A 24,915-nucleotide genomic window follows, 5' to 3' on the forward strand; every position below is an offset into this window, starting at 1 on the left:
GTCCCCATACTTTTGCCCATAAAGTGTACATAAAACTCATCACAACTATATTGACGTCATTAATAATAATCTCCCAAAGGAAAAGAAGTTCACTAGTGCAGATGACGCCTTCAGCACAGATAGAGGAAAGAGGAATTTTAGGTGTGGTCTAAAACTTCAAGTATTGCACAACTTTGTTTTGGGACTCTTACATCTTCCTGTAGGGGGCTTTACACAGGCACTTTTCAATGGGCAGTTGAACATGGTGCAACGTGACCTTGCAACTGAAAACTCGGTGAATAAAGAACGATGATGTACTTAAAAAAACCTGTAGGAGCTGGATTTGTGAAATGTTCATGTGTTTTAATAACAGGTTGAATGACCACATCTATTTGCTATGTTTTTTGTTCCTGTACATTACTACAGAAGACTGAAAACTGAGAATTATTACACACAGGACATTACAACTGTAAATTATTAAAAACAAACTGCATTTATACAGACACAAACACATTCACAGACGTAAGCCACTTTCAGAGGGTGTTTTCCTCTTAGAATCCCTTCAGTGAATTTGTTAGCAGTCTTTTCTTTGGAGTCCTGCTATTCTCCACCAGGGGTCAGTCACGAGTTGAACTCACTGCCTTCATGGTCCTGGTGTTTATGAAGTCTGTCTTCCTATACCCAGCCTGCAAAAAACACATGCGACTGTAACAGTATCTATATAAACCTGAAGACTAGTAGTCTGTTTATACCCTTAACCTTCAATGAGAAAATCAGTCACTTAGTAAATGCATGCTGACCTTCCTGTAGCTACTATGGAGCTCGGAGTGCCTCCATAGTGTGTGCAGGAGAACACTTGCTGCCTGGCAACAGCTGGTGGGTCCATACCTACACCACATCAAAGAAATGAAATATGATCCACGAGCTTTCAGTGTGGTTAGATTAAAACTGATGAATTTAAAAAAACAAAAAAAAACAGCAAAAGTAAAACTGAAATATTGCGCAAGTCAGTAAGAAAAATCACACCTGTGGCAAAGTAGGTCATGATTTTAGGGTGTTTTTAAATGCCAGGCCTAAAGGGAGCTGCCAATTCTATGCATCAGTTCTGCCCAGTATCAAAGAATCTCAGAGGAAATCATTAACTGGTTTAACTGTTAAAATTATTTTTAAACAAGCCCCTCACTGAGGTGTCATTTTAAATCCAGAACATAAAACACAAATCTTTACACGTTGTATGTGTATCCTCAGCTTCCTAATAACACTGCAGAAGTGCAGATTATCAAACTGCAGAGTATCAAACAATTTGTATTAGTGAAACATTCTGTAATAATTGTTACACCTCTAAATGTACCACAGCTCATTGTGGATGGTGTCAGTGTGCTGGGCTACCTGTGGTGTCCGGCGCTTAGACCGATGACCCTGGGCAGCACACCGTGGTTGAGAATGGCACGCGCGCTCTGCACGGATGCCTGGCTCAGGTTGTTGAGAATGTGACAGACGGACGTGACCTCCGCGGCTGGCTCTGACTTCAAGTCCGAGGCAGGAAGTATGGGAACGAGCTCTGGCAACACCTGTTTAACTAGGCCGGATAGGAGAAACGGCGTTACAACCGCCATCCCTGCAAGATATCTTTATTTTCCCCCTTTTCTCTCCATTTTTGTCATTGGAAAGCGACCTCGAGTCTGTGAAAGGCGCCAATATAAATGAATGAATGAAAAATTATTACATTTGTATTATTTTATTATTTGCAACGTGGTGGGCGAGCGATGCTGCTTGAGAAACGCTTTCCTGGCCCCAAAGGAAGCGCCAGAATACCTCGGACCCCGTGGTTGTCCAAACGTGGACCAAAAGCAAACGAGACCAAAAAAAGAGGTTGCTGAACCGTTACCATTAACCACCGAGCGCACTCGTCAACATTCACAGCTCACGTTCACACAGAGCGGCTGGACGAAAGTGGTGCCGGGCTGCTCACTGATGTCTGGGTGGAGGTCTTTGTTGCGAGACAGGTTTTTGACCAGATACACAGAAGCCCTCCTCACTCCCTCCTCGCCCTCATGGAGCACCTTCTTCACCTGCTGCAAGCCTCCCTCCCTGGTCACGATGATGTGGGCCATAGCCTGGGATACCTGAGGGCCAAGTTAGAAATGTGTGGAGCAGAACAAGGGACGCTGATTCAACCCTTTACATTTCTCACTTTTATGCTAGATCCTTTATGTTGATCAATTTGATGTGCGACTTATACATACACGATGTAAAATACGTAACCGGGCATGAGAAAAGCACCAATATAAAATTGAATTACTCTGGCATGTAACATTCAGCAAACTGACAAATACGCATTCGGCCTGAGTAAATTAATGTGAAGGACTCTGGAATCCTGTACGAGATGCAGTGTCTGCAGGTATTAACTGATATACATTTTCTTCTCCTTAATCAAGTGGAACTAAGTGTAGATGGTCGAGCAGCCAGCTGGAGACACCGCAGTTGCTGATGCAGTCACCTGAGAATGTACACATTACCCCTTTGTTGCCTGCAGTCAGGTTCTGCATGGCGCCAATGGCTGCCTCCTGCGTGAGCCGGCGGTTGCTAACAGCAACCAGAGACAGGTACATGCGAATGGTGATGGCGCTCCACAGCCATTCCACGCCACGAGGATTACCGTTGTTCTCCAGCAGAGGGCAGTCTGACTCGGAGTGCTGAAACATCACCAGTTAAGGGGAGAACGTTGGGGCTCCAGTGGTTTTTTTTTTTGGTTTTTTTTTAAGGAAATTTTGTTCAGGTCCGCTGTCCCACATTAACCAAAGCAGCTAGGAAATGTCATAAAACATTATATGCTTTGGGGCTACAATAACGACCTCATGCAATAAATGAATATTTTAGATTTTGGCTTATGTCGAAGCAGTTAAGACACATTTGAAAAACAGATCACTGACGCTTTGGGCCTCTGTGATTTTGGGGCTCTTGACGCTGAAACAACCGTGTGTCTGGGGCTCGATGGCGAGGCTCTGTCTGGGCTCGCGCAGGGCAGGCATCAGCATCTCTGGGATCTCTGACTCATACTGATACGTGAGGTTATGCAGGATGCACACGCAGTTTTCTAAGGCCTGCGGAGGACAAAACACAGCATTGTTTACTTAGCTACTGAGATGGAAAATAATGTTGCTGAGTCAAACTAGACAACTTGCTCACGAAAGCCTGCAATGTTATTAGAAAACATGCAAAACAAGTTTAAAGGAAACAGGAATAAACAGGCAAAAGTTGTCAGGGTAAACATTTGTATGAGAATTGGTCATGAATTAGGACACCTTGTCGTCGGGCTTATAATCTGCGATGGTCCCACGGATGTAATAAACAAGGGAGTCGATGAGGTGGTCACAGTCCCTCAAAGCTTTACGACCATTCGGCCCAGCCGAGCTCACGTTTCTACAAGCCCAACACACCCGAGATCAGACGCATGCCAGAGAACTAGAATGCATAAGATGTATGTATAAGAACGTCCATCTTCTGCACGTAGAACTGTAGAACTTTTTTTTTTGTTTTTTTTTGACCACCTATGGCCAGTCGTGTGCCCGTTCTCTCTCCACCGCATACCTCAGGCAGCCCGTGGCATTGAGGAAGACGTCTGGGTCAGCTAGCATCTCCAGTTTTGGGTCCTCCCCTTCACAGACGCCGGAGCAGGGCACGAGCACTGTGTCAGTGAGGGGCTTCACCACCTCCGTGCACAGCTGCTCCTTCAGCATGTCGTGGGAGGACAGGTTCCACAGCAGCCCTGAGGAGGGAACCCACGTCCGGAGGCTTAAGGAGACATCAGCCTTCATTTCCAGGAGGTCCTGCTAACACCAGGACTGACAGGACTTCAAAGCCCCCTTCTTGTCAGATCTTTTTAAAATAGACTTTTATTGGTTTAAAACATGAATAGACACGTGACAGAGCTTTTGCAAAACAATGAGTACATACGCTATTTGAAGGTGCAACTCTGATACAAATAAGAAAAAGCAGGTTAAAAAAAACAAACAAAAACATGGGCCACAACCAGAGCCCATGTGTGAAGCTTTCAGGTTCTGTTCTGCATAACGGCCAACTGCTAACAGCAGAGCTATAAAAGACAATATAAAGGATGAACAGATATACTGCTATAGCACCCTATGCTTTGTATAATTCCCAACCATGGTTGGAACACTGCCTAAAGCACTTTTGAAGTCTTTGAAGTTTGGATTGCAAGGATCAGAAGTCTGTATATGGTTCTTGCTGTGACTGGAAACTGTTCGAGTGATTTTTAATATAGGGGTAACATGAGAGCAGGGTCATGGTTCATCAAAGCAACAGGAGTCTGCATAACTTAGGAGCTACTTTAGGAGCATATAAAGGATAGCCAACGGGAAGGAAGGGGGCAGAGCCTTCTGCACTTAGATGTAGAGGTGGTCAGGAATGGGTGTACTTATTCTACAGAAGGTTTAAATGTATGATCTGATAAGTGTCGCTTACTTAGGGATTTAGCAAGACAATGGGCAAAACTCCATAAAACACTGGAGGCTTTAAAACATTTGACTGATCTCAGCTAAGAATAGCTTCATTTCCAACTGACTGGTCTTAGTGCCTCACAAGCCTCACTTTCAGCTATCTCCCGACTGCGATATCTTTACAGCTCCAAAGAGCAACATCTCTTATACTTTATTATCATGAAACAAACATATTTTGTGAAGTGCAGTTGGGACTCTATTAGGTACCACAAAAGGCTTTCATATGTGAAGCCGACATTTCAATCCAAGGGCAGATATTACATGTGACTGGACTTAATCTGATACTGTACATACAAATATATTCAGAGCACTGCTCAGGGCTGACTGACCGGTGAGCTGTCGGCGGGTCTCCGTGTCCTGGTTCTTCTGGAGCAGCCGTAGGATCACGCCGAAACCCTGGCAGTCCTTCACCTCCATCTTGTTCTCGCTGCTCTCAAAGACGGCGTTCCGGAGAGCACCCGCCGTGGCCTGCTGCAGCTCATCGCTGTCCGATCCCAGGAGCCGCAGCAGGTTGGGGATGCCGCGCAGGCGGAACAACTGAAGGGAGAAGAAAGTGGGGCGTGAGACATCCGAAAGCCCCCTGCCACTCTTACAGCAGCAACAGCTGTTTAAAAGGAAAACTTTCAGACTTCACCCACATTTGGAAAATGGCTGCAAAGATTTATTTGGAGATGCAGAATTCGAAAACCTAAAAATTTAATTGTGTTGAAACCATTTTATATTTTGTGATTAGAACGGTCTTGGTTAAGAACTTATGGTCGTAAATGGTCATACTGCAGGTTGGGGGATTCTTAGCTTGCCTCTTGCCTTTTCTTTTGAATGAGAACCCTTATAGTTCCAAAGGTCTCTAGAACACACAGAAGCCCTTTCTCTTCCAGATCCTCGACCGCATAATACAACTCTATAAGGCATTCATTATCAATGCTAAAATGAGGATATGTTTTAGATTGTAACAGTGGTGTAATAGTGTACAGATCGGGGAGTTTGATGTCATACCATTTTCTTAGCCTCTGCACTGCTGAAGCATTGTGTTTGGATGTAGTCAACAGCAGTGATTTGCATTTCTGTGTTCTCATGAGAAAGGAGATTTACAGCCTTCTTCAGAGTCATCTCTGTACCCCGATTTCTGCTTCTGACACACACACACACACACACACACACACACCCTTTTTCATTTTTTAAACAATTTCTCTTTGATATAGGTACACAAATCAAAGAATGTTGCCTGTACACTACCAAAAATGATCAGGAAAGTCCAACAAAGGTTTTTAAGCAATAATTGTTTTTAGCCTCTAAAAAGATGATCAGAGTGCAAGATGGTTTCCCATGAGCACTGATGATGGCACAACAGCTGAAACCTTTACTCTTGCTTCACCGGTTGGATTCAGATCACACTAATAGAAAAAAAATTGATCAAAACTTCGGTTAGATTTTCTTGATATTTTTGGTAGTTTGCAGGCAATAATCGTTATATTTTCAGACACTCTAGTATTCGCTTCACACATCTAAAACAAACGTGTCCATTTTCTTGGATTGAGCGCTATTACACACTTTTTGTTTGTCTTTGATATAGGCACATAAATTACTTCCTGACAAGCATTAAAGTGACGTGTGTAAAGTTTTGTGAAATGTTAGTTGGTCACAATGGTCAAACACAAAACACATGCAAATGAAAAACAAATGAGAAGACAGACAGAAGATACTGGTAGCTGAAAAGATTAAAAAACAAAACAAAACACACAACAAAAAAACAACAAACCAACAAAACAGCATTTATGATATGAGTTTGAAAGATGGGATATCAGAGACTGTCTGACTGTTGGAGGGGAATGGAATTCCACACCGAACTGGGGCTACTGAAGAAAAGGAAATCACAATGACAGCAGATGATCTGAAGTGTGAGAGGGAAAAAGGGAAGAGAAGCATGCAGGATGAAGTCTTATAAAGGGCTTTATAAGTGAGAAGCTTCAATCAGAACCAATTAGAATAAATACAATCTTGTCACTTGAGAATATTATGCATCCAACTTGTAATTAACCTGTAAGTAGGCTTTAGTATGGATGACCGATGGATCATGAATGGAATTTGTGCTGAAACTCAAGTTAGTCACGAAGCTGAAAACTGACACTGCATTTAAATAATCCAAATATCTTAAATAGTCAAGCATTGCTTGAGATCACCCACCCAAGTCAATCAAACTAAAAATGTAAATCATTGAGTGAAGGCCCACACTCTGAAGGCTTACTGTAGGAAGTGAACCATGGATCCCTGCGTGACGTCATGTTCTCTGGCCGCTGCTGCTGTGTTTACGCTCCCATCCGCGCTGCCCAGCGAGGCTGGCTGGGAAGGCTGTCTGCTTGCCATTCCCTGCTTCTCTGTCCTGTTAAGAACCAGCCAGGACAAGTTCAGTGAATCGAGCACCTCCTCTGGTGGGTGACTGAGGGATCTCAGCAACTTCTGTTTTTCCAAAACCAGCTTTTGATGTCCTGCTCCGAGAGGGGGAGCGTACGAGTTGTCAGGTAGGAAGACGTCGTCTAAAGAGTCTTCCCTGTAAATGGTCCTGCCGGGAAGCTGGAGCGTTGTGCATCGGTCTGACGCGGACGGCTTTGTGAACGACTCCGTGTAAGCAGAGTGCAGATGTGGCAAGGCCATGTTGAGCCGGTTGGTTGAAGACACGGACCGCATCATGGGAAGAGTTCGGGCTGTGGGGCCCCAGCAAAGGCCCTTTCTGTGTAATCCATAGCTGAATGTCCCATAGCCCCCATTCGCCTGAGGGAACTCCAGCCTATGAGAGACATCCACCCTCTCCACTGGTCTACTGGGTACTGATGAGACATAGTAGTCATACGTTGAGAAGGGCTGTAACAAAAACATTGCTTGTTAAATCAGTTTCAGTAAAAAAAAAAGAAAAAAAAGACAAAATAAAGTTTACATATTCCAAATGAAAAAGTTTGTACCTTTGTAGAAGCATATCTTACAGGTGTGGTGGTTGGTAGTTGGCTGCTAGACAGACTACCTGAGAGACACAGAATTCATTGAGCCCCAAAATAACTTGCTAAACTGCAGACTCCTTTTTGAGTCATACAAATTCATCTGTTACTTTGTCCCACACTTCAATATGAACAGGTAGCCACCATTCTCTAACAAAGCAAGAGAATACAATATCCTCATATAAATGTCTTTATTAATGAATGATGAAATACAAATTAATGAATAACTTACACTTGCTGACAAGTTTCAAATGTAGCCTAAAACTAAGCAGATCTAATAGGCGATAATCATTTAATTTGTTATCAGGGCATAAATCCATAGAAATTGTTTCTATTGTGCTTTTGATTGACGTATTTAGGTTGCGGACATTATAGAAAGCGAACAAAATGTTTGAGGTAAGACTCCGCAAAACTTTTTGGCTTTTGTATTTTTCGGTTTTCCCCAAGGCATTTCAAGTCGAAACGGAAATTAGCAAAAAACTCATTCTGAACAAGACATAAAACAGCCTACCTCTCAGCGTTGAACGCTTTCCTTTCCGGGACAGGGTGAGCTGCACTTGCTCTTCGACTCGGTTGCGCCGATGTTTCACTTGGAATTCTGACTGAGTTAATTTATCCTCGGATGGCAAAGCTAAACTAGAATCGTGGGATTTAAGCAAGGTATTAAGCGGCAACACTGTTCTCATGAACAGGGACTCGTCAGCTGCCATACTGTCGACGTTTCTATGTATTAACACAGCAACAAATCCAAGTTCTTTGTACGTCAGGTGTTTCTTTTTTTGTTAGGGCGTGTACGGTGGTTAACAGAGGGCGTGGTTTCCGTAGCGTCACCGCAAATGTACCATTACTCCATGGAAATCGAAAATTTGGCAAATAATCAAAATCCGAGTTCGAATACATGACCTACATATACCAGTGATGCCGTAATGTGTGCATATATTCTTGTAATGTTATTTGCTTGTTTATCTATGATGTAGGCCTATCGGTAATCTGTTTACATGTCTGGAATCCAATGCATATGATAATGCATATGATATAGCTATAGTCTACATTTATAGCCTACATTCCATCTGATCAATTATCAATACTTTTTTTTTTCAGGTAAATGCAACACTTTTACGTTTTATTATACGTTGCGTTTTATTATACGTTGGCTCGAAACCATACTTGTTGTTAGCATTTTTGCCAGTAGAGGGAAACTCTGTAGTGTGGAGCCAGAGAACAACAAAAAGAGCTTTTGATTTTTAACACTTAAGTGTGTTTTGTTCAGTTACCACATTATTTCCAGTAGCCGTAAAGTTCTACCGACTAAACAAAAAAAGCCACGAGCTGATGCAACCTACTCAAGCAGTGTGCGGTTGACGTTTGAGGTTAAAATAGATTAAATCAGAACTAATAATGCAAAGTAAAATTAAGTACAAAAATTAATACAAAAATTACTTTCAACAAAAAATAATAAATGAAAGAGAAGTTAATACGCCTGTTCAGTACGCCGACTGCTCTGGTACATGAACTTTCAACACAGTCTCCTCATTACAGCGTCAGGGTCCTACGCGTTTAACTTTTCACGAGGCAAAAATAAGCCAACTGATCATTAAATACAGCTACGTTCAAATTTGAAATTAAGATAAAGTCGAGGTTGAAGTCACACAATAGCCATCATTATCCATGCTGGAGATATAACCGGTGCATTGACTCATTACATCATGACCGGGATGATGGATATGTGGTCCCCGATTTTTGTGAATTACTGAGAAATGGGTTTTGTATGGGTTTTACACTGCCTGGATTCTTCGTGTTTCTGACGTAATGAACTCTTTATTATTAGTCAGTATGGTCAACGGTCCTGTCCAGTGACATGTCTATGTGGCTGAGCGGATGTTATACCCTTTATCCCGGTATTTGTAAGTAAACTGCAAGTCAGAAAGGCTAGACTAGTAACAGTTGACGAGTAAATAAAAGAGCTCTGTTTTCCAGCCTACATTAAGAACATTGAACATTGCGATCGCCAATACGCACAAACTAACTGGTTGAAGACGTTTTTAAAGGTCCCGCGACCTCCAGTCGTCGTTGGCTAACTCGCGCCAGTGCACGCGTCAGTGCACGCGCAAGAGCGTTAAGGCTCGGAGCTGTCAGTACATCGCGAGCTCGTCTCTGAGGTAGACGGTGTCTCGTCCGCTTCGAAGAAATAGCGAGAACAAGGCAGTTTTTTTCCCCCAGACTCTCCGTTTCCAATTCCTATGGCATTATTTCCGTGGTGTCGTGTTCTGAGTAATTCCATTTGACCGCAAACGCTGGGACATGGACCGGCTTTGCTCGTTTTGCTCATAGTAACAGAGGCGGACAAAGCGGATCAGCCCAAGCCGAGATGAGCGCGAATACAGCGGGCTCTGGGTCCGCGTCCTGTCGCTTCGCCCATTACTTCGTGATATGCGGAATAGACAACGAAACTGGCCTGGAACCAGATGCTTTAGCTGGTAAGATTCCGTAATTTTGTGCAGTTATTCAAGGTAAAGCATCCATTACAACGTTTCTGTTACACGAGAGCTAATGTTCCCAAGTTATCCAGCTAGGTTAGCTAGCATAGCTAAGTACAAGAGCTATTGAGTGCCTTTTTATATAAGCTGTTTATTTCTCCAGTAGCTTGTATTGTAGGTAACGGTTTCCCTGGGACTGCCTGATATAACTGGAGGAGTGACGATTAAACCTGTGAAGACAGCGACTTGATCGTATTCGTCCCTGAGAATTCTGCGACAGTGTTTTGTCTCCTGTAGGCTAAATAGTAGGCTTGTGAAAGGTTTTATATTATGATTTATTTATCATTTGACCACGTAATTAACAATTCGAACTATTTTATCTAGTCAAAAATATTCATTTTTTAAGGTATATAGCCTTCTCTTGAGAAACAAAGGACGGTTTCTAAGTTGAGTATGAAATTCCTCGCTGTTGGTGTGCCTCTACATTTTTTTTACAGCCACATGAAAAGTAGCCTATTCGCTTTATTGTTTACTCTAAACCCGTACATGTGAGAGAATGGGTTCCAGCCTTGCTCTCAATCATGAGGTCAGTGCATCATTTTGATTGCTGAGTTTAATATAGATGTAATATTTTGTAACTGATTAGTGCAGATTAGACATTGCTCTCATTCTGTGCAGTTATATTTAGCCTACAAAATGTACAAGATCGGCCCTGATTATTCTTTAATATGATTACTAACCTTAGATTAACACCAGTACTTGGGAATCTGGACCTTTTGAAGATGCAGTTAGGGTGTCATTCTCAGGTGATTTTCCATATCCATACATCTGACTCCAAGGGGCACTGTGAAACTTCATCTTGTTTGTGTGTAATTGTAATTAGGATGGACTGAGACTTTTGTTTGTGTGGAAGTTGGTATTCTTTCATTTTAGGGTGCTGTAGCCTATACAGCTGTGCTGTTTGTCTGTAAGACTCCCTGCCTACCAAGTCTCCTCTGTCCTTGTTTTTTTTAAGATCCACATGCTGTTCCTTCATATAATGTGCCTACTTAGAGTGCCCATGACCGTGGGCAAGACTGGCTTGTGAGACCCTGACGTTTAGGTGATCTTCCAAGGCAAGTGGACTGCTATAGGAGTCTAGATGCATTTTTGTAGTATTTTTGTTCTTGGGTTGGGAACCTTTGTTTTAATGAGGTGATCCAGCAAAATACTGGCATAGCTCTGAGTTTTCTTGTCCTGCACAAGATGCAAATCTAAGTGTACTAGGTGCATTTTTGTGTAGAACAAATGTAAAATATTTTGACATGTCTATAACATTAGAATGATTTTAATACTCAACCTCAGTCTCTTTTTGAGAGATAACTGTTGTTTAAGATATAGGATTGTGCCTATGAAAGATTAGATTTTCTGTCAAAAGCAGAACCTCTTAAGGATTCTAAGCATTCTAGATTATATTACCACTTGTTGAAAAGATCCCTTGCCCGGTAGCTCATCCTCTCGGCTTCTCGAGCTGATGAAGATGAATGACTACCAGACTTTGTTTATTTTTGCTACGACTAAAGCAAAGTCCTCACTTGTGGTTTGTGGTGGTTCATTTGCAATCATTTGCAATTTGAGAGAGAGAGAGAGAGAGAGAGAGAGAGATGCATGAAAGAGTGTACAGGTGAGGAGAGAAAAAAGAAGAGAAAGGGGTGTGTGTGTGTGTGTGTGAGGAAAAAGTGATATGAGACAGTATGAGAGAGAGCGCGAGCTCTTGTGGTATATTTACTATGGTATATTTCTGGCCAAGCAGAGGACTGTTTTCCCACTCTCATTGTTGAGGCCAGAGGCACACATTTCCTGTTGATCACCTCCCTATGTTTCTGCATGACTGAATACATGTCGGTCTAATCCCAGAGGATTTCTACACACAGTGACTGAACCCCTCTCTCTTCATTTTAATCTTCATAGAAATGATTTGGCTAGTCATTTCTAATGTGTTTATTTACTATTATATTGGCTGCAATTTAGTTTGAAATGGTCAGGGCTTTGGCCAAGCTTGTAATTTAGTCCTCTCTTTAATGCAGACTTTTTGTGCTGCTGTTTGGCATGCCACCAATAACCTCAACTTATTGAATATCTCAAAAGATGTATTTACAAAGACATAATGTTCATGCAATAGATGCCCATTGTGTAAGTGCAGTTAGAGGCCTATTAAGCATCTAATAATTTGACTGATTTCTACTACACTGTAGAAACAACCTGGTTTACCATCAAATCATAATGCAGCTTCTAAATATTCAACATCCACACTGAAGAGCCTGCCATTCCTCACCTCACTGTGTTATGGAAGCCTTGGGTCAAAGTTGGATGTAGTGTTTTTAGTTGTTGCTGCATAACTATTTTGCTCTTATGGTTCTGTGCTTTGTTTGGGTCAAATTGGAATACAATCTATAGCCTCTCCATTACTCAGTCATCAGAATAAACAGAATGATGTGTGTATTAATAGAGGCTTTAATAGAGGTGTTTGTAGTGTCGTTTGGGTGCATTTATTCATTAATGTATTTGATGTAGTGCTATAAAAAAAAAAAAGGATGTCATTAGGAAATTATTTAATGAATACAATAAAATTGCATAATTGCCTTTGTGCCTACGTCAGACGTACTACAGGAGGATGCTATACAATTACATTTCTGGCATTTGGCAGAAGCTCTTATCCAGAGCAATGTACAAAAATGCTGTAGATATAGAATGTATATCTATAGATGTAGAGTGAGGAAACGCTACAGAGATCGAGATCAGGCCTTTCAGTCTATATTATGCAAATATGTGAGTCAAAACATTACTCTGTAGCCTTGACTGAAAAAGTAGAAAATGTCCTGCGGTTCCATGCTTTGACAGTCAGTGCATGATTTAGAAAGGTTTCAGGTTTATTGTAATATTCAGGAAAAATAAAGTACATTATAACACCAAGCCAGGTAAAGCAACAGCCTAGTTAACTGAACCAAAAGGAGGTTAGGGTTAAAATCCAAGTAAAGTAAGCTTGTCTTTGTTTAATGAGTCTTTTTGCTTTGGCAGTCGTATGTAGTTTTGCTGCAACTAGATTAAAAAGGAGCAGGCTTTTTCATGCCCACTTGAGCTCAACTCTGAGCCTGCCCTAGAGCAATTACAGTTGTCAGTTGAGGAATCCTGCTTCGTCCCTCCACCGGTGTGGAGCAGCACCTCCTGGCTCATTCCTGGCACGACCCACTGGCTGCCATGCCCTTGACCTCTTTGACACAGCACTGTCCTGCTTCTCTCTACTGCACTCTTTTTTTTTTTTTTTTCTTTCTCTCTCTCTCTCTCTCTTTCTCTCTCTCTCTGTCTCCTTCTCTTCAAACTGTTATTAGTAATTCAGTATTTTGCCCTTGGTTTTCTAACTGCATCTTCTGACAATATTGCAAGGGAGTTTTCAAAGTTTCTAAGTGCCACTTAGCTCATAGGCTAATAATATCCCTAAAGTAATTGTCCCATGGCCTACATGTATTGTATTTGTAGTGTGGTGATGAAACATATGGCCCATAAATAGCCTTCTTATGTACTGAGCTGTGTTCTACGCTTTAAGAGCCGGTTAGCAGAAAATGGTGCGCCAGAAATTCAGGACAAGTGAGTAGATGGCATGTAGCTCTGAACTCGCCTTTAAACCTGTTCAGAGTCATGCAACCCATAAAAGGCATCACTCTAAAGTTTCAGTGCCTGTGGCTAAATAGATGTGAAATGGCTCTGAAAGTTTTTGAACATCTGTTGCCTATTTGTATAGCTCAGGGCTTGTATTTTTTCATTTTTCGAGTCTCACTTTCAAGCTCTACACTTCAGAACCCAGAATGAACCACTGCTACACCACAAAGCTTGACACATTGTGCATTGAACTTGAAAAGAAATCAATCACAAGTTAGCCACAATAACCCAGATACAGTGGCAATCTCTTTTCCTGCTTCTTTCCGTGCTGGGTTGTATGAGGACTCTGGCCTACAGTCCTAGCCTGGACACCTTTTTTCCCCCTGATTTTCCTTTTGCTCTGATTTCTATTAGGGCTACATAATATTTATTGTTAGTTTATCAACATCGCATTAAACACACTGCACACTGGTATGGCAGAAGGCTGTAATGTAATGAACCTTGTACCACCATTTCTTTTTGAGTGCAGTGAGCATTATTATATCCATTCTCAGGCAGAGCAGATGAGCGTGAATTACAGCATTAATGTGATCTGATAAGCTTAAATAACTTTGGTAAAAATAATACAGGCCAATCTTTCAATCAGTCATCACACCAATGGGTTTTCCACTGTGTGCTTAATATACCACAAAGCCTATTGTCATTCCAATATACAGTGATATAATCCCAGGGTAATTTTTTTTTTCTCCAGGCCATGCAGCCCTCATTTGCATGATCAGCCAAACCTTGGGACTTACCGTTGTACAGTGTGATAAACGCCACTGTAATCTATGACCTTCCAGCCCAGATATGGTGAGGGGTGGACATGGGAGTGGCTGGATGCGTCACCTGGTCCTAGTGGCTGAGGAAGAGGAGCTGTGTGCTGGATGTTCTTTCTCGGCTGATGGCTTAGGGTGGCACCCATACCTATAGGTAGTAAACATCACACTGACGAGGGACACAGGAGAGACAGTGAGGGAACCGCAACGGGTCGAGTTTCTTCCGGAGAACCCAATCCATGTTGCACCCGCATCCGTTATCTCCTCCTTTTCTGTTTACTTTGTATTTATCTCAGGGTGAGTGTGCGTTGAGTCTGGGAGGCCATAGTGAAACGGAATCCATTGTGCAGTGTAACCCAAGCTTTGGCTATTTTTGTCGTCGTCCGTATCATTTTGAGTACTTTTGTCTCAGATTCCCTCCAGCTTCTCGCGGCTGGTCTGTGAGAGGGGGAAAACGGCATTGTCCTGGACAGCCAGTCCCGGGGAGAAGAACAGACATGCAACAGACCCAAATATCTCTTCTAGACGTCAGAGTAGCGCACGTGTACGATTCCAGAGCTAGGATGCTGAATTTACTTTTTTTATGCTTTTGCGATCTCTAAAAATAAGGTATTTATTATTGGCCTGTTATTGTTGAACGGCACCTGACATATTTGCTAGGTTTGTTTTTCAGATGCAGACATGAGTATGTACAGATGTTGGACTTTGCAATAAACTGCTATCATGACAATCACATGGAAGCATGAAATACTCGCAATGACCACGTCAAAATGGAAAACAAAGCTCAAGAACGAGGCATAATAAAGCTGAATATGCTTTTCCAAGTAACAACATTGGAAACAAAATTGTTGGTAACTTGATTTTGAAAAAATGCTAGCCGCTTACTGCTGATTTTGTTTAATGTATATTTATCAGTGTTCAGTTTGTGACACGAATTACATAGAAACATTTAATGATGGCTGTACTGATTGTCAGTTAACATAGTCATAGTTTTCATGCAGTTTACATGGGCTTTGGCAAGCCAGCTCAGTTTGTTAAAAAAAAAATTTTTACTTTCTAGTAGTAGTTTCTTAAAAGGAATACTGTTAAAAACCTAAATGTCAGAATGAAAAAAATCAAAAGAAAAACTGGTTTCATATGACCCTAATTTCCCAGTCCTAACTTTGTTTGAGTGTTTGTCCACACGTGCATGAGTGTGGGTGTTTGTGCGTGCGTGTGTGCCTACACTCATTCAGGCTCACATTGCCTTGTGGCATGTTTCCCAGGTAACCATGAACTTTTATGTGCTAGTTGTCAGATGCCTCTTTGTGGTTTCAGCTCTTCATCAACTCTGCTGCACCTGGTTTGGGATGGTTTATGCTGATTTTTATATTGATGGTTGTCCTATCACCACTTCATTGTCTCTGCCTTTCACACCTTCAGCCAACTTCTAATAGTCTTACTTGAATTACCCCCAGTTGCACAGGCTGTAATGCCTTGAATTACCCCCAGTTGCACAGGCTGTGACACTTGCCTAATCATCACCAGCTTATTGTGTCCATCTGGTCTTGTGTGCGTATTTGGGAGTGACTCTGTGCCCTACTTTTGCAGCAGCATCTGTTGAAATCCAGTGGAATGTTGGTGAAGGTGGTCAAGGACATACAGAAAACAGGTTTTAGTTTGGTGGCAGTTATATTCACTGATGAGCTATAGTTTAGCAACCCATGGAGCTTTCACCGTCCACGCCATGAAAGCCGGGCATTGACATTCCTGAGTGGCTTCTGTTAAGACTGGCATAGTCAGTGAGTCTAGAGGAACACTGCGTTTCTCCTCACAGTTTTGTTGTTTGATGTCATTGTTTAGTGTGTTTTGTAGCAGGAGATGGAGGCACTGAAGAGGGTATGGTGGACTATAAAAGGGGGCATTGGAGCAATGAATCCCTGGCCATCTGTCCTAGAGCCCTGGTAGGGATACCGGCACAAAGCCTATGGTAATGTGGTCACACCTTCCGGGCCTCTGATTGACTTTTCACTCTGCTGGGACTTCGCTGGTCTGAAGGAGGGCTGGGATGGCGTGTCAGGTCAGCTGGTCCAGTGTAGCGCATCTCTTTTAGATGGGAATGATCTTGGGTCTGGGTGATGGAGAAAATATAATCCCATAACCTTTCATAATGATTGTGCTTGTGGTGAGGAGTAGTGCAGAAGCCTGTGTGGTGATCTAAGATCAGGCATGTAATTGTTAAGAAAATATTTTTAACTCGCCAACCTCAAAGTATTTCACTTCATGTAATCTAAGAGGTCTGCCTACTAATTTTGTCTGTGAATGTCTCGAATGGACGAATTATAATCAGTACAGGTAAAGCTTTGTGACAGACTTTTAACCATGAACTTTTAGTTGAAAGTGGCAGACCTGAGGAGTAAATGTGTCAGTTCTCAGCATTTATTCTCTTAGAGAATGTACCTGAAGCAGGATATATTTCTATCATGATCTTTTTAGATGTCTTGGTAATATTTAAACGTCTACCTTATTTGTGTCAGACAGGGGCATTAGCTGATGTCATGGACCAGTTTCAGAACACTTGGTTATAAGTCCATGCATCCCCTGCTTCATATGAAACCAGCTATATAAATGGATGTACCTTTCATGTAATTGTACAGTTCTGGTTAATTTTGGCTGAGTTTATACAAGGGATGGCACCAACCCGATACCACATATCGGAATTGAGTCGATGACAGCAAAATGCTCAGTCAGATAATGGGGGAGAATTAAAAAAAAAAAAAGTTAAGAAAGTGATCAGACACCATCATAAATCCTGAAAATAGTACACCAGTGCTTTGCAGCAGCAGATTGCACATGATAACAGCTGAGCTAGCTTGAGCACAATTTATACACGGCTGTAGTGTTTTCTAGAATAGAAAACTGTAGTTTTCTTCACATTAACGATTATTGTGTTCAAATACAAATATTCATGCACTCACACACACATGGTGATTTGCATTGCTATCCTGTGGTTTTGATGACTCAGTCTGGGGGGAACAGGTTAGCTGTCTTCCAGTAAGAACTTTTAATTGAGACAATATAGCATCTTGGGACTGTTTACCACCATGGCTCCGTGACCATGGATAACTTATGTATTAGTTCTTTCTTTAAAAAACGAACATTGTTTCTAGTGAAGTAAAGGACGTTCAGGGTGGGAGAAGGAGAAAGCGCAGCAGAAACCTGACAGAAACTGAGTTGGAAAGGAGAAATAATTGAACTAGTAAAGCACTCCCCTCCAAATTCATGAAGTTAATTACTCTGTGGCATTAGTATTCAAACCACATGAAAGGTTTGAAGAGATGCTGAGTTTGCCATTAGCCTGTTGAGTTTTAAGGTGGACTGGGAAATTTGAATAAGAAGGTGATGACTAAGCTAAGTTTTAACTTTACTTTTATTTTTTTCTGGCTATAAAGAATGGCCGTCTTGTAATCATCGTCAGATTACATTTCTGTTGGTTTTAAGACGATGTCAAATTAAGAGGGTAATACAGTTAGCCCCTCTTTGTCTGCTTAGTGACTGGTGTGAATGGGTTGTGTAGCAGGTAGAGCAGCAATTTACTGCTGAAATTCACAAAGAATTAAAAGGTCTGTATTAAGTTGATGTGGAATTACACTTGCATTCAGTAGTGTCTTTATTTATTTATTTGTCAAACTATCGTGTAAATGTCAGGAATCGGTGAATGAGGCAGCCGCACCGAGCAGAGAAACAGACAGGATATGTATGTGCCAGGGGTAAGTACTGTACAGCTGGGGAATCAGGCAGGAGATGACGGTAATTATCGTCTCACCTAAGGGAGATGCTGTATTGCAGTGGAAGGATAAAATGCTTTCATGTTGGGGGGGTTTTTTTTTTGTGTGTGTGGTGATTTTTTTTGTAAATAATTTACAGTTATCTGTCCTATCCATGTTGTATGTAAAAATATGCATTTTTAATACATCTCACACAAAGTTTTACCTCCCCAAAACTGTACCACAGCTCCACAGCCATTTTGAAATGGAAAAAATTGGATCAATATCTATATTGGCAATATGTAAGTGCAAAATTTTGATATTGGATCAGTGCAGAAAAACAGGTATCATGCATATCTTTATTTTGTATTGATATAGCCTGTTTTTGTCTTGTTCTTAGCTTTTTTACAGCACTGCTAAAATCTGTTTGCCTAAACGAGAGAGAGAGAGAGAGAGAGAGACACAGACTGTTGAATATGACGACAAACTTATTTATGAGTATCATTTTCTTTATTCAGGTTGCTTGGATAAGGTGTGAGCTTGTGTGCATACATGACTGACTGTACGTGTGTACTAGTGGCTGATTGGTTAATCAGGTAGCTGATTTAATGCAGTTTTGATATCAACACTAGCGCTTCTCTAAATATATGCAATGGCATTGGAATTGGACATTGATAAACCCATACTGGTCGACCCATAGTATGTGCGTGGTGACATGGCCTAGCAGTAGACACTGTCACTAGCAGAGTAACTGCTTACATAACCTTTGCTCATCTTTACAGCTGTATGTATGTGCGTGTGCGTGCGTGTGCGTGCGTGTGCGTGCGTGTGCGTGCGTGTGTGTGCGTGCGTGTGCGTGCGTGTGCGTGCGTGTGCGTGCGTGTGCGTGCGTGTGTGTGCGTGCGTGCGTGTGCGTGCGTGTGAAACATCCAGGGGCTCCTTCTTATTATTACATTTAATGAGTGATGGCCTGTTTTATTTAGGGATGACACTTTTTCAATTGATCCTTCCATTTGATACCACCACCAGTCAAGAGCAAAGAGAAAAGGATGCCTGAGTGGCTAGTGTGAATGCCACCACAGTGTAAAAACTGTCCTGTGGTTGAAAACCCCTGTTCTATAAGTGGGTGTGCAGTGGGACTGCCAGCCAGACATGCATGTTCTATCCTATAACCTTACATAATTTTATAGACTATAACTTCATAGATTATAATATTATAGATTAAAACGTTCTGGAAGTGAAGTTTCCCTTCAGTTCTTTCTGCTCTACTCACTTTTTGTTTTGTTTTTCATGGCTTTTTTTTTTGGGCTGTTTTGATTTGATTTTCTCTGAAGAAACTAGTTTAAATAACAGCTTGTTGTGTACTATGTGAAAATTGATTTTCAGTCCCCAGAAATTGACCAAGTTTTGTAATGGCTCATCAGGTCTAGGCTATAAATATATCACCATTATATAATTAAGAGTAATTTGTTTTGGGAGGTGATGTTTGACAGCCATTGTTTCCATGATCGATCTCTCTCTTTCTCTCTCTCTTTCTCTCTCTCTCTCTTTCTATCTATCTGTCTATCTCTCCATCTACACGCAGATGTTTGCGGCGGAACTTCTAGTAGAGACAGTGGTGATATTTTTTTTATGGCCATAGAGAATGTGAGCCTGTGGGCGTGCGCAGGAGCGTGCAAGCGAAGGACGCTGAACTCTGCTGGAGATGTTTCAGAGGGCTAATGGGACCAACAGCCCTCACAGGGGGATTCATACAAGGCAGACGCACGCACTCGCTACACATGATGTTTCTTCCCATTGGAAATATCACTGTGTATTTGCAGAGCATATTTGCACTCTTAAGAAAGAAGAAACGGTTGTGTCTTTCAGAATCAACTTCACGAAAAACTTTAATGGCCTGAAAAAAAATGTAACCGTAATTGCCCCATTTGTCATTTGTGTAACATTTTATAATGTGTATTTCACTTGTGTGGTGTAACAGATAAATAGAGACTGGCTGTAGTAGTTAATTTAACTTGGTTATAGTTGTCCTAAATATTTTTAGTAGTAATCATTTTTTCTGGACGTGGAGCCAACTCGTTTTTAAAGCTGTTGTATTCTATGAGCAAGAGGGTCAAAGAACTGTGTGTGTGTGTGTGTGTGTGTGTGTGTGTGTGTGTGTGTGTGTGTGTGTGTGTGTGTGTGTGTGTGTGTGTGTGTGTGTGTGTGTGTGTGTGTGTGTGTGTGTGTGTGTGTGTGTGTCCGAACTTGTTTAGTCATGTCGACTTTGTCCTTTGAGCAACGTCCAACTCATCAGGTAACCTGTGGCCTCAGATAAGGCTATGTGTTCATCCAGGCTTCTTTTAAACACACTAACTTCACACTGATCTGGTTTTCGATCATATTACGTATGATTTTAACTTGTACTGCTTGTATCATTTTGGCAAGGATCTGAAATCAGTAAGCCGATTTGTTTTATCTATATTGCACTCGTTTGCAGGAGATCTGGAATGAACTACTGCTTTCATGTAGTCTGGCCCTGTTTAGGTCAGATAATGCCAGGACACCACCGCAGCAGATGCAGCACACCAATATGGCTCCATAAAAAGCATGTAGCGACGCTAGACACATTCGTTTGCGTGGTAGTGGTGTAGCTATTGCCTGAATGTGAATGTAATTGTGGCACTTTAAGCAGAACGTTATCAAGCCTCATGTTTTATTCCTGTGGCTTGTACCTCTAGAACAGCTTGCTTTCAAAGGCCAGTGGAAGGGAGCCAGTTTCTCAGAATGCACACATGGAGGATTGATTGTTTTGAGAAAACGCACACACCTTAAATTTATTCTACTGCAGCAGATCCTTATGAATACTAAGTGCATCTGATTACTCTGAGTTATATGATGAACTGTATGATGAATTGTGGTGAGCACATTCTTGAGACAAATCCACCCTTGTCTAACTGTGGTTCATGTGTTATGTAAGGCTGCCTGTGACCGTGGACAAAGGCGGCCCAGAAGGCATTGGGTTTTTTAACTTTGGCCTTTATTAGCGCTCTTTATCCTGCATAGGTCCTGAAGCAAGAACACATCAGTTCTGAACAGTGCCACACGTTATGACATTAGCGATACACAACTAGCAAATGATGTTGCTAATTTGTTGAAGGACTCCATTAATGACAAGGGCAGTTGGAAGGGCTGATTAAGACATCATGAACTTTGTAATCTCTTTTTTAAAAAATCTGGCTTCAAGTGAGTTCAGCAAGTGCTTCATTGCTGTACAGCGAGTAGTGATGCGTACACGCACACGCAGACACACAGTCAGACAGATCATCTAATTACAGTCTACAGTCCATCATCCAATGACTATTTACCATAACACTTTTCACCTTTAATAGTACACGTGGCTTACTTGTATGTACTTTAGTCCTGAGTAGCCATGACTCATGAATAGTCTGTTTTGGCTACCACTCTAGCAAAGCCCTCATTGTCTCATTGTCAGTTGGCATTGTGTAGCCACCACTGAGAAAAGGCTGAAATAGTGCTAAGAAAACAATGGGTGGGTGGGTGGGTGTGTGGCTGTCTACCAGTCTCCGTTGACGTTACTGTCTGATGTAGCTTTATTCTGGACAGCCGTGCACGTTTTGTGAATGTTCCCAAATGCAGCACACAGTTTGTGTGAAGGCGGCAGTGACGACTCCGTTAAGCTCCCGTCCCGAAGCCTAAATCATTCCCATGTAGATTCATTCTCCATTCTCTGCGTCCCACACTAACCTGCCTCTCTCCCCAGCTGAAGCTCACCGTGCTGGCCGCACCATCGCTCCCATCCACACACAGGCCTGCCTCGATACGTGGGCTCATTTGGTTTTGCTTGCTTCTCCATCTTTGTTTGATTTACCATCCTCATTGTCTGTCCTTGTTTGTGCCCACACCACCTCAGCTTTGTACCAGCGGCTTGAGGCAGACCGCCAGGGCAGGGACCCAGAGAGCGTCGCCGCAGGTAAACCCCACCATAGCCCCTACTGCCTGTCCCCACTGTCCGGACGCTCCAGCCTCTCTCTGCTTCCCCAGTACACCCTCTTTTTCTCCTGGGTTTGCCTCTGTAGAGCCATACAACAGAAATGTGGGTCATTCTCCTCTGAGCTTGTGATGGCTACTCTTTCTCTTTTTTTTTTCCTTTTTTTTTTTTTTCTTTCTCCTCTCTCTTTCTCTCTCGCACACACGTTCACACGTGGGGTTATGACTTGCTGTGTAATAAAAGACCCCCCCCCCCCGCCCGCCACGTCACAGAGCTGTCACATGATCAGAGTCAGCCAGCGCCATCACACCTCTCCACCAGCGCTGTGCTGCTTTCCCTCTCAGCCTGTCAGCCCCGTCGCTGGCCAGATCCGCGCCTCCTCGCCCGCGGTAGCCTCGTTCTAAACCTGGCATCCAGGCCCTGTTGCTCCTTCTCTCTCTCTCACTGCTCCCTCTCTCTCTCTTTTGTTGGGTTTCCTGTGCTAATCCTCTTCATCCTGCACCTGTATTCATGGCTTTGTGTCTGTTTCTGTGTACCAAAGACATGTCCTTCCACAGCATATAACAATGAGCTGTTACATCTGAGACTGACTGAGAGCAAGTGGATGAATGACAATGAATGAATACTCTATCTATCTATCTATCTATCTATCTATCTATCTATCTATCTATCTATCTATCTATCTATCTATCTATCTATCTATCTATCTATCTATCTATCTATCTATCTATCTATCTATCTATCTATCTATCTATCTATCTATCTAGATATAAATATAAATAAAACACACACCCTCTGTCTACCATGTGTATGGGTAATGTTAGTGTATATGTAATGTACAGAGGGAAAAGTTCCAGGGGGAATGCAAGACTTCTTCCCACTGGAAGCTACTACGTCATGATTTTGGCAAACATAGAAAATAATAATTTGTCATGAAACAAAATCATATGTATACTGTTATGAAATAATGTCTTTGTTTGTAAAGTGATATCCCCTAATCCTGCCCCTAAAGATGGCTTCGCTCCGGTTGGTTATGCATCACAACTTTACAGTTTCATTCAGTAGCCCATTAATTAATGGATTACGAACAAGTAGAACTTCCCACTCATAAAATAAAAGTTAATTGGCTCATGATGGGTAGATGGGGACAGCTTGCTGGAAACTGGTATGTCAGCACTTACAGTAGGTGTGTGTGCATGTCTGCAGTGGGTCTCAGTGTATGGTTTAAGAAGCATATCCCTGGAGTCATTCATTGTTTCTGGGTCACCTATACTCCTTAGCAAGGTTACCTGATTCTATTCCCCTCTGCATGTGCTCGCTCTCTCTCCCTGTCTCTCATATTCCCTCCGACTCTCGTACCCTCTCTCTGCCTTTCTTCCCCTCTCGTGCTCTGTATTTTGTTATATATGTACTGTGCCCTGTAAACAGTGTATACCCATCCAAAGTACTCAACAAATAGGTAATACTTCAGCCAAATTTATCTTGTTTAAACTCACTGTCCTGGCAAGGCTTCATACAGGCTTCATACAGAGATTGTACTGCTATCATACAGGATCTCAGCCAGAATTTTTATTCTCCTTCTAAACAAAGCCTCAAGTAAGATTCCTTACAATTGGTATCTGAGACATGCAAAAATGTCATTTTCTTTAATGCTTTTATGGTACAGGGACGCACATTCTCGTTCACAATGTTAATGCGTCTCTTTAGTCCACATGTATTTACTTTAGTGAATGGCCAAGTAAACTGAACATAAAGTTCAAAGGTGCAGAACGTGGTGTCTTCCTCTGCTCCGCTCCACTGTTTCCTGTCATCTCTTCCTCCAGGTGAGAACTTCGACCAGAGTCCTCTAAAAAGGACCTTTAAGTCCAAAGTGCTGGCCCATTATCCAGAGAACATCGACTGGAGCCCTTTTGACCAGGATGCTGTTAACATGGTAGGTGAGCTGCGCCCTTCACAACAAGCGTCTTGCGCCTTCTAACGGCATGACCAGTAGACAGCTGTCCAGGAGCTTCCTATTATTCACAGCTGGCACAATAGCAGGTGGCATGTTACCCAACACAGAACCTGATGGAGACTTCAGATGCATGTGGTTTTGGTTGTATCAGTGATGGTTTAGGTGACATTTATAGATTTTCTGTGGCAAGAGCTTCAATGTAGGAGGTATTTATCTGCTAGTCATTTGGTGTGGATCAGCAAGCAGTAGTTTTGTGAGGGTGATTTTCCTTGACCATGGCTTCATGGTAGTCAGCTCCGCCTCGGCTCTTTAAACAACAGGAAGTGTCTGTGAAATGACAGGGTGGCACTGATTTCCCTGAGCTGCAGTAAATGTTATTCTTTGTGTCACCGTGACCCATTCCTGTATACCAAGTTCCAAATTAGCTGTGTGTGTGTGTGTGTGTATGTGGGTGTGTATGTTGAGGTCTAGGGTGTCCTTTATTGAGCACACTACTAATGTAGGAAATGTACTTGTGCCAAAATGTGCTCAAAAGAAAACCCCTTTACTACAGTTTACTTTTGACTGGAATGAAAGTTCCCATGGGTCCTGGGACACATGGAGAGTGTAAACCAGTAGGGTGGAGGATGGGTATCTGACATGGCCAGAGGAGCAAACGTGCAGGGTTCTGAGTCCTGTTCATGTAGGATTCAGTTTTAGAACATGGCACTTCCACAGGCCACCAGGCCAGACTTAATGCTCTCCTGGCCACGGTGTTGTCCCAGACAGCTCTGGTCAGAGATGCCTTTCTATAGGGTTAACAGA

At 42.2% G+C, this 24,915-nt stretch overlaps 2 protein-coding genes across 10 annotated transcripts in view; one reads left to right on the top strand and one right to left on the bottom strand.

The window, feature by feature from the left end:
* Positions 1–343: 343 nt before the first annotated feature.
* pkp2 (plakophilin 2) lies at positions 344–8,242 on the bottom strand. The gene is made up of 13 exons (XM_027010943.2): positions 8,001–8,242; positions 7,457–7,515; positions 6,745–7,358; positions 5,496–5,631; positions 4,829–5,036; positions 3,571–3,748; positions 3,285–3,402; positions 2,913–3,083; positions 2,499–2,675; positions 1,952–2,105; positions 1,369–1,558; positions 780–867; positions 344–665 (listed from the first exon to the last, which is right to left on the bottom strand). The coding sequence occupies exons 1-13, from the start codon at positions 8,197–8,199 to the stop codon at positions 597–599; spliced, it is 2,361 nt and encodes a 786-aa protein (XP_026866744.2). The 5' UTR covers positions 8,200–8,242; the 3' UTR covers positions 344–596.
* Positions 8,243–9,595: 1,353 nt separating this feature from the next.
* dennd5b (DENN/MADD domain containing 5B) overlaps positions 9,596–24,915 on the top strand; it is a 35,159-nt gene continuing 19,839 nt past the window's right edge. For 2 of the 9 annotated variants that reach the window (XM_035522174.1, XM_035522176.1), the window contains exons 1-3: positions 9,597–9,966; positions 22,080–22,139; positions 23,981–24,090. In XM_035522174.1, the coding sequence (XP_035378067.1) occupies positions 9,858–9,966; positions 22,080–22,139; positions 23,981–24,090 (279 nt within the window). In that variant the 5' untranslated portion in view covers positions 9,597–9,857. Of the gene's footprint in view, positions 9,967–22,079; positions 22,140–23,980; positions 24,091–24,915 lie in introns of all 9 variants that reach the window. The other 7 variants (XM_035522183.1, XM_035522187.1, XM_035522189.1 and 4 more) reach the window with 4 other exon arrangements.

The sequence above is a fragment of the Electrophorus electricus genome, chromosome 2, assembly GCF_013358815.1.
Source record: "Electrophorus electricus isolate fEleEle1 chromosome 2, fEleEle1.pri, whole genome shotgun sequence".
NCBI lineage: Eukaryota > Metazoa > Chordata > Actinopteri > Gymnotiformes > Gymnotidae > Electrophorus > Electrophorus electricus.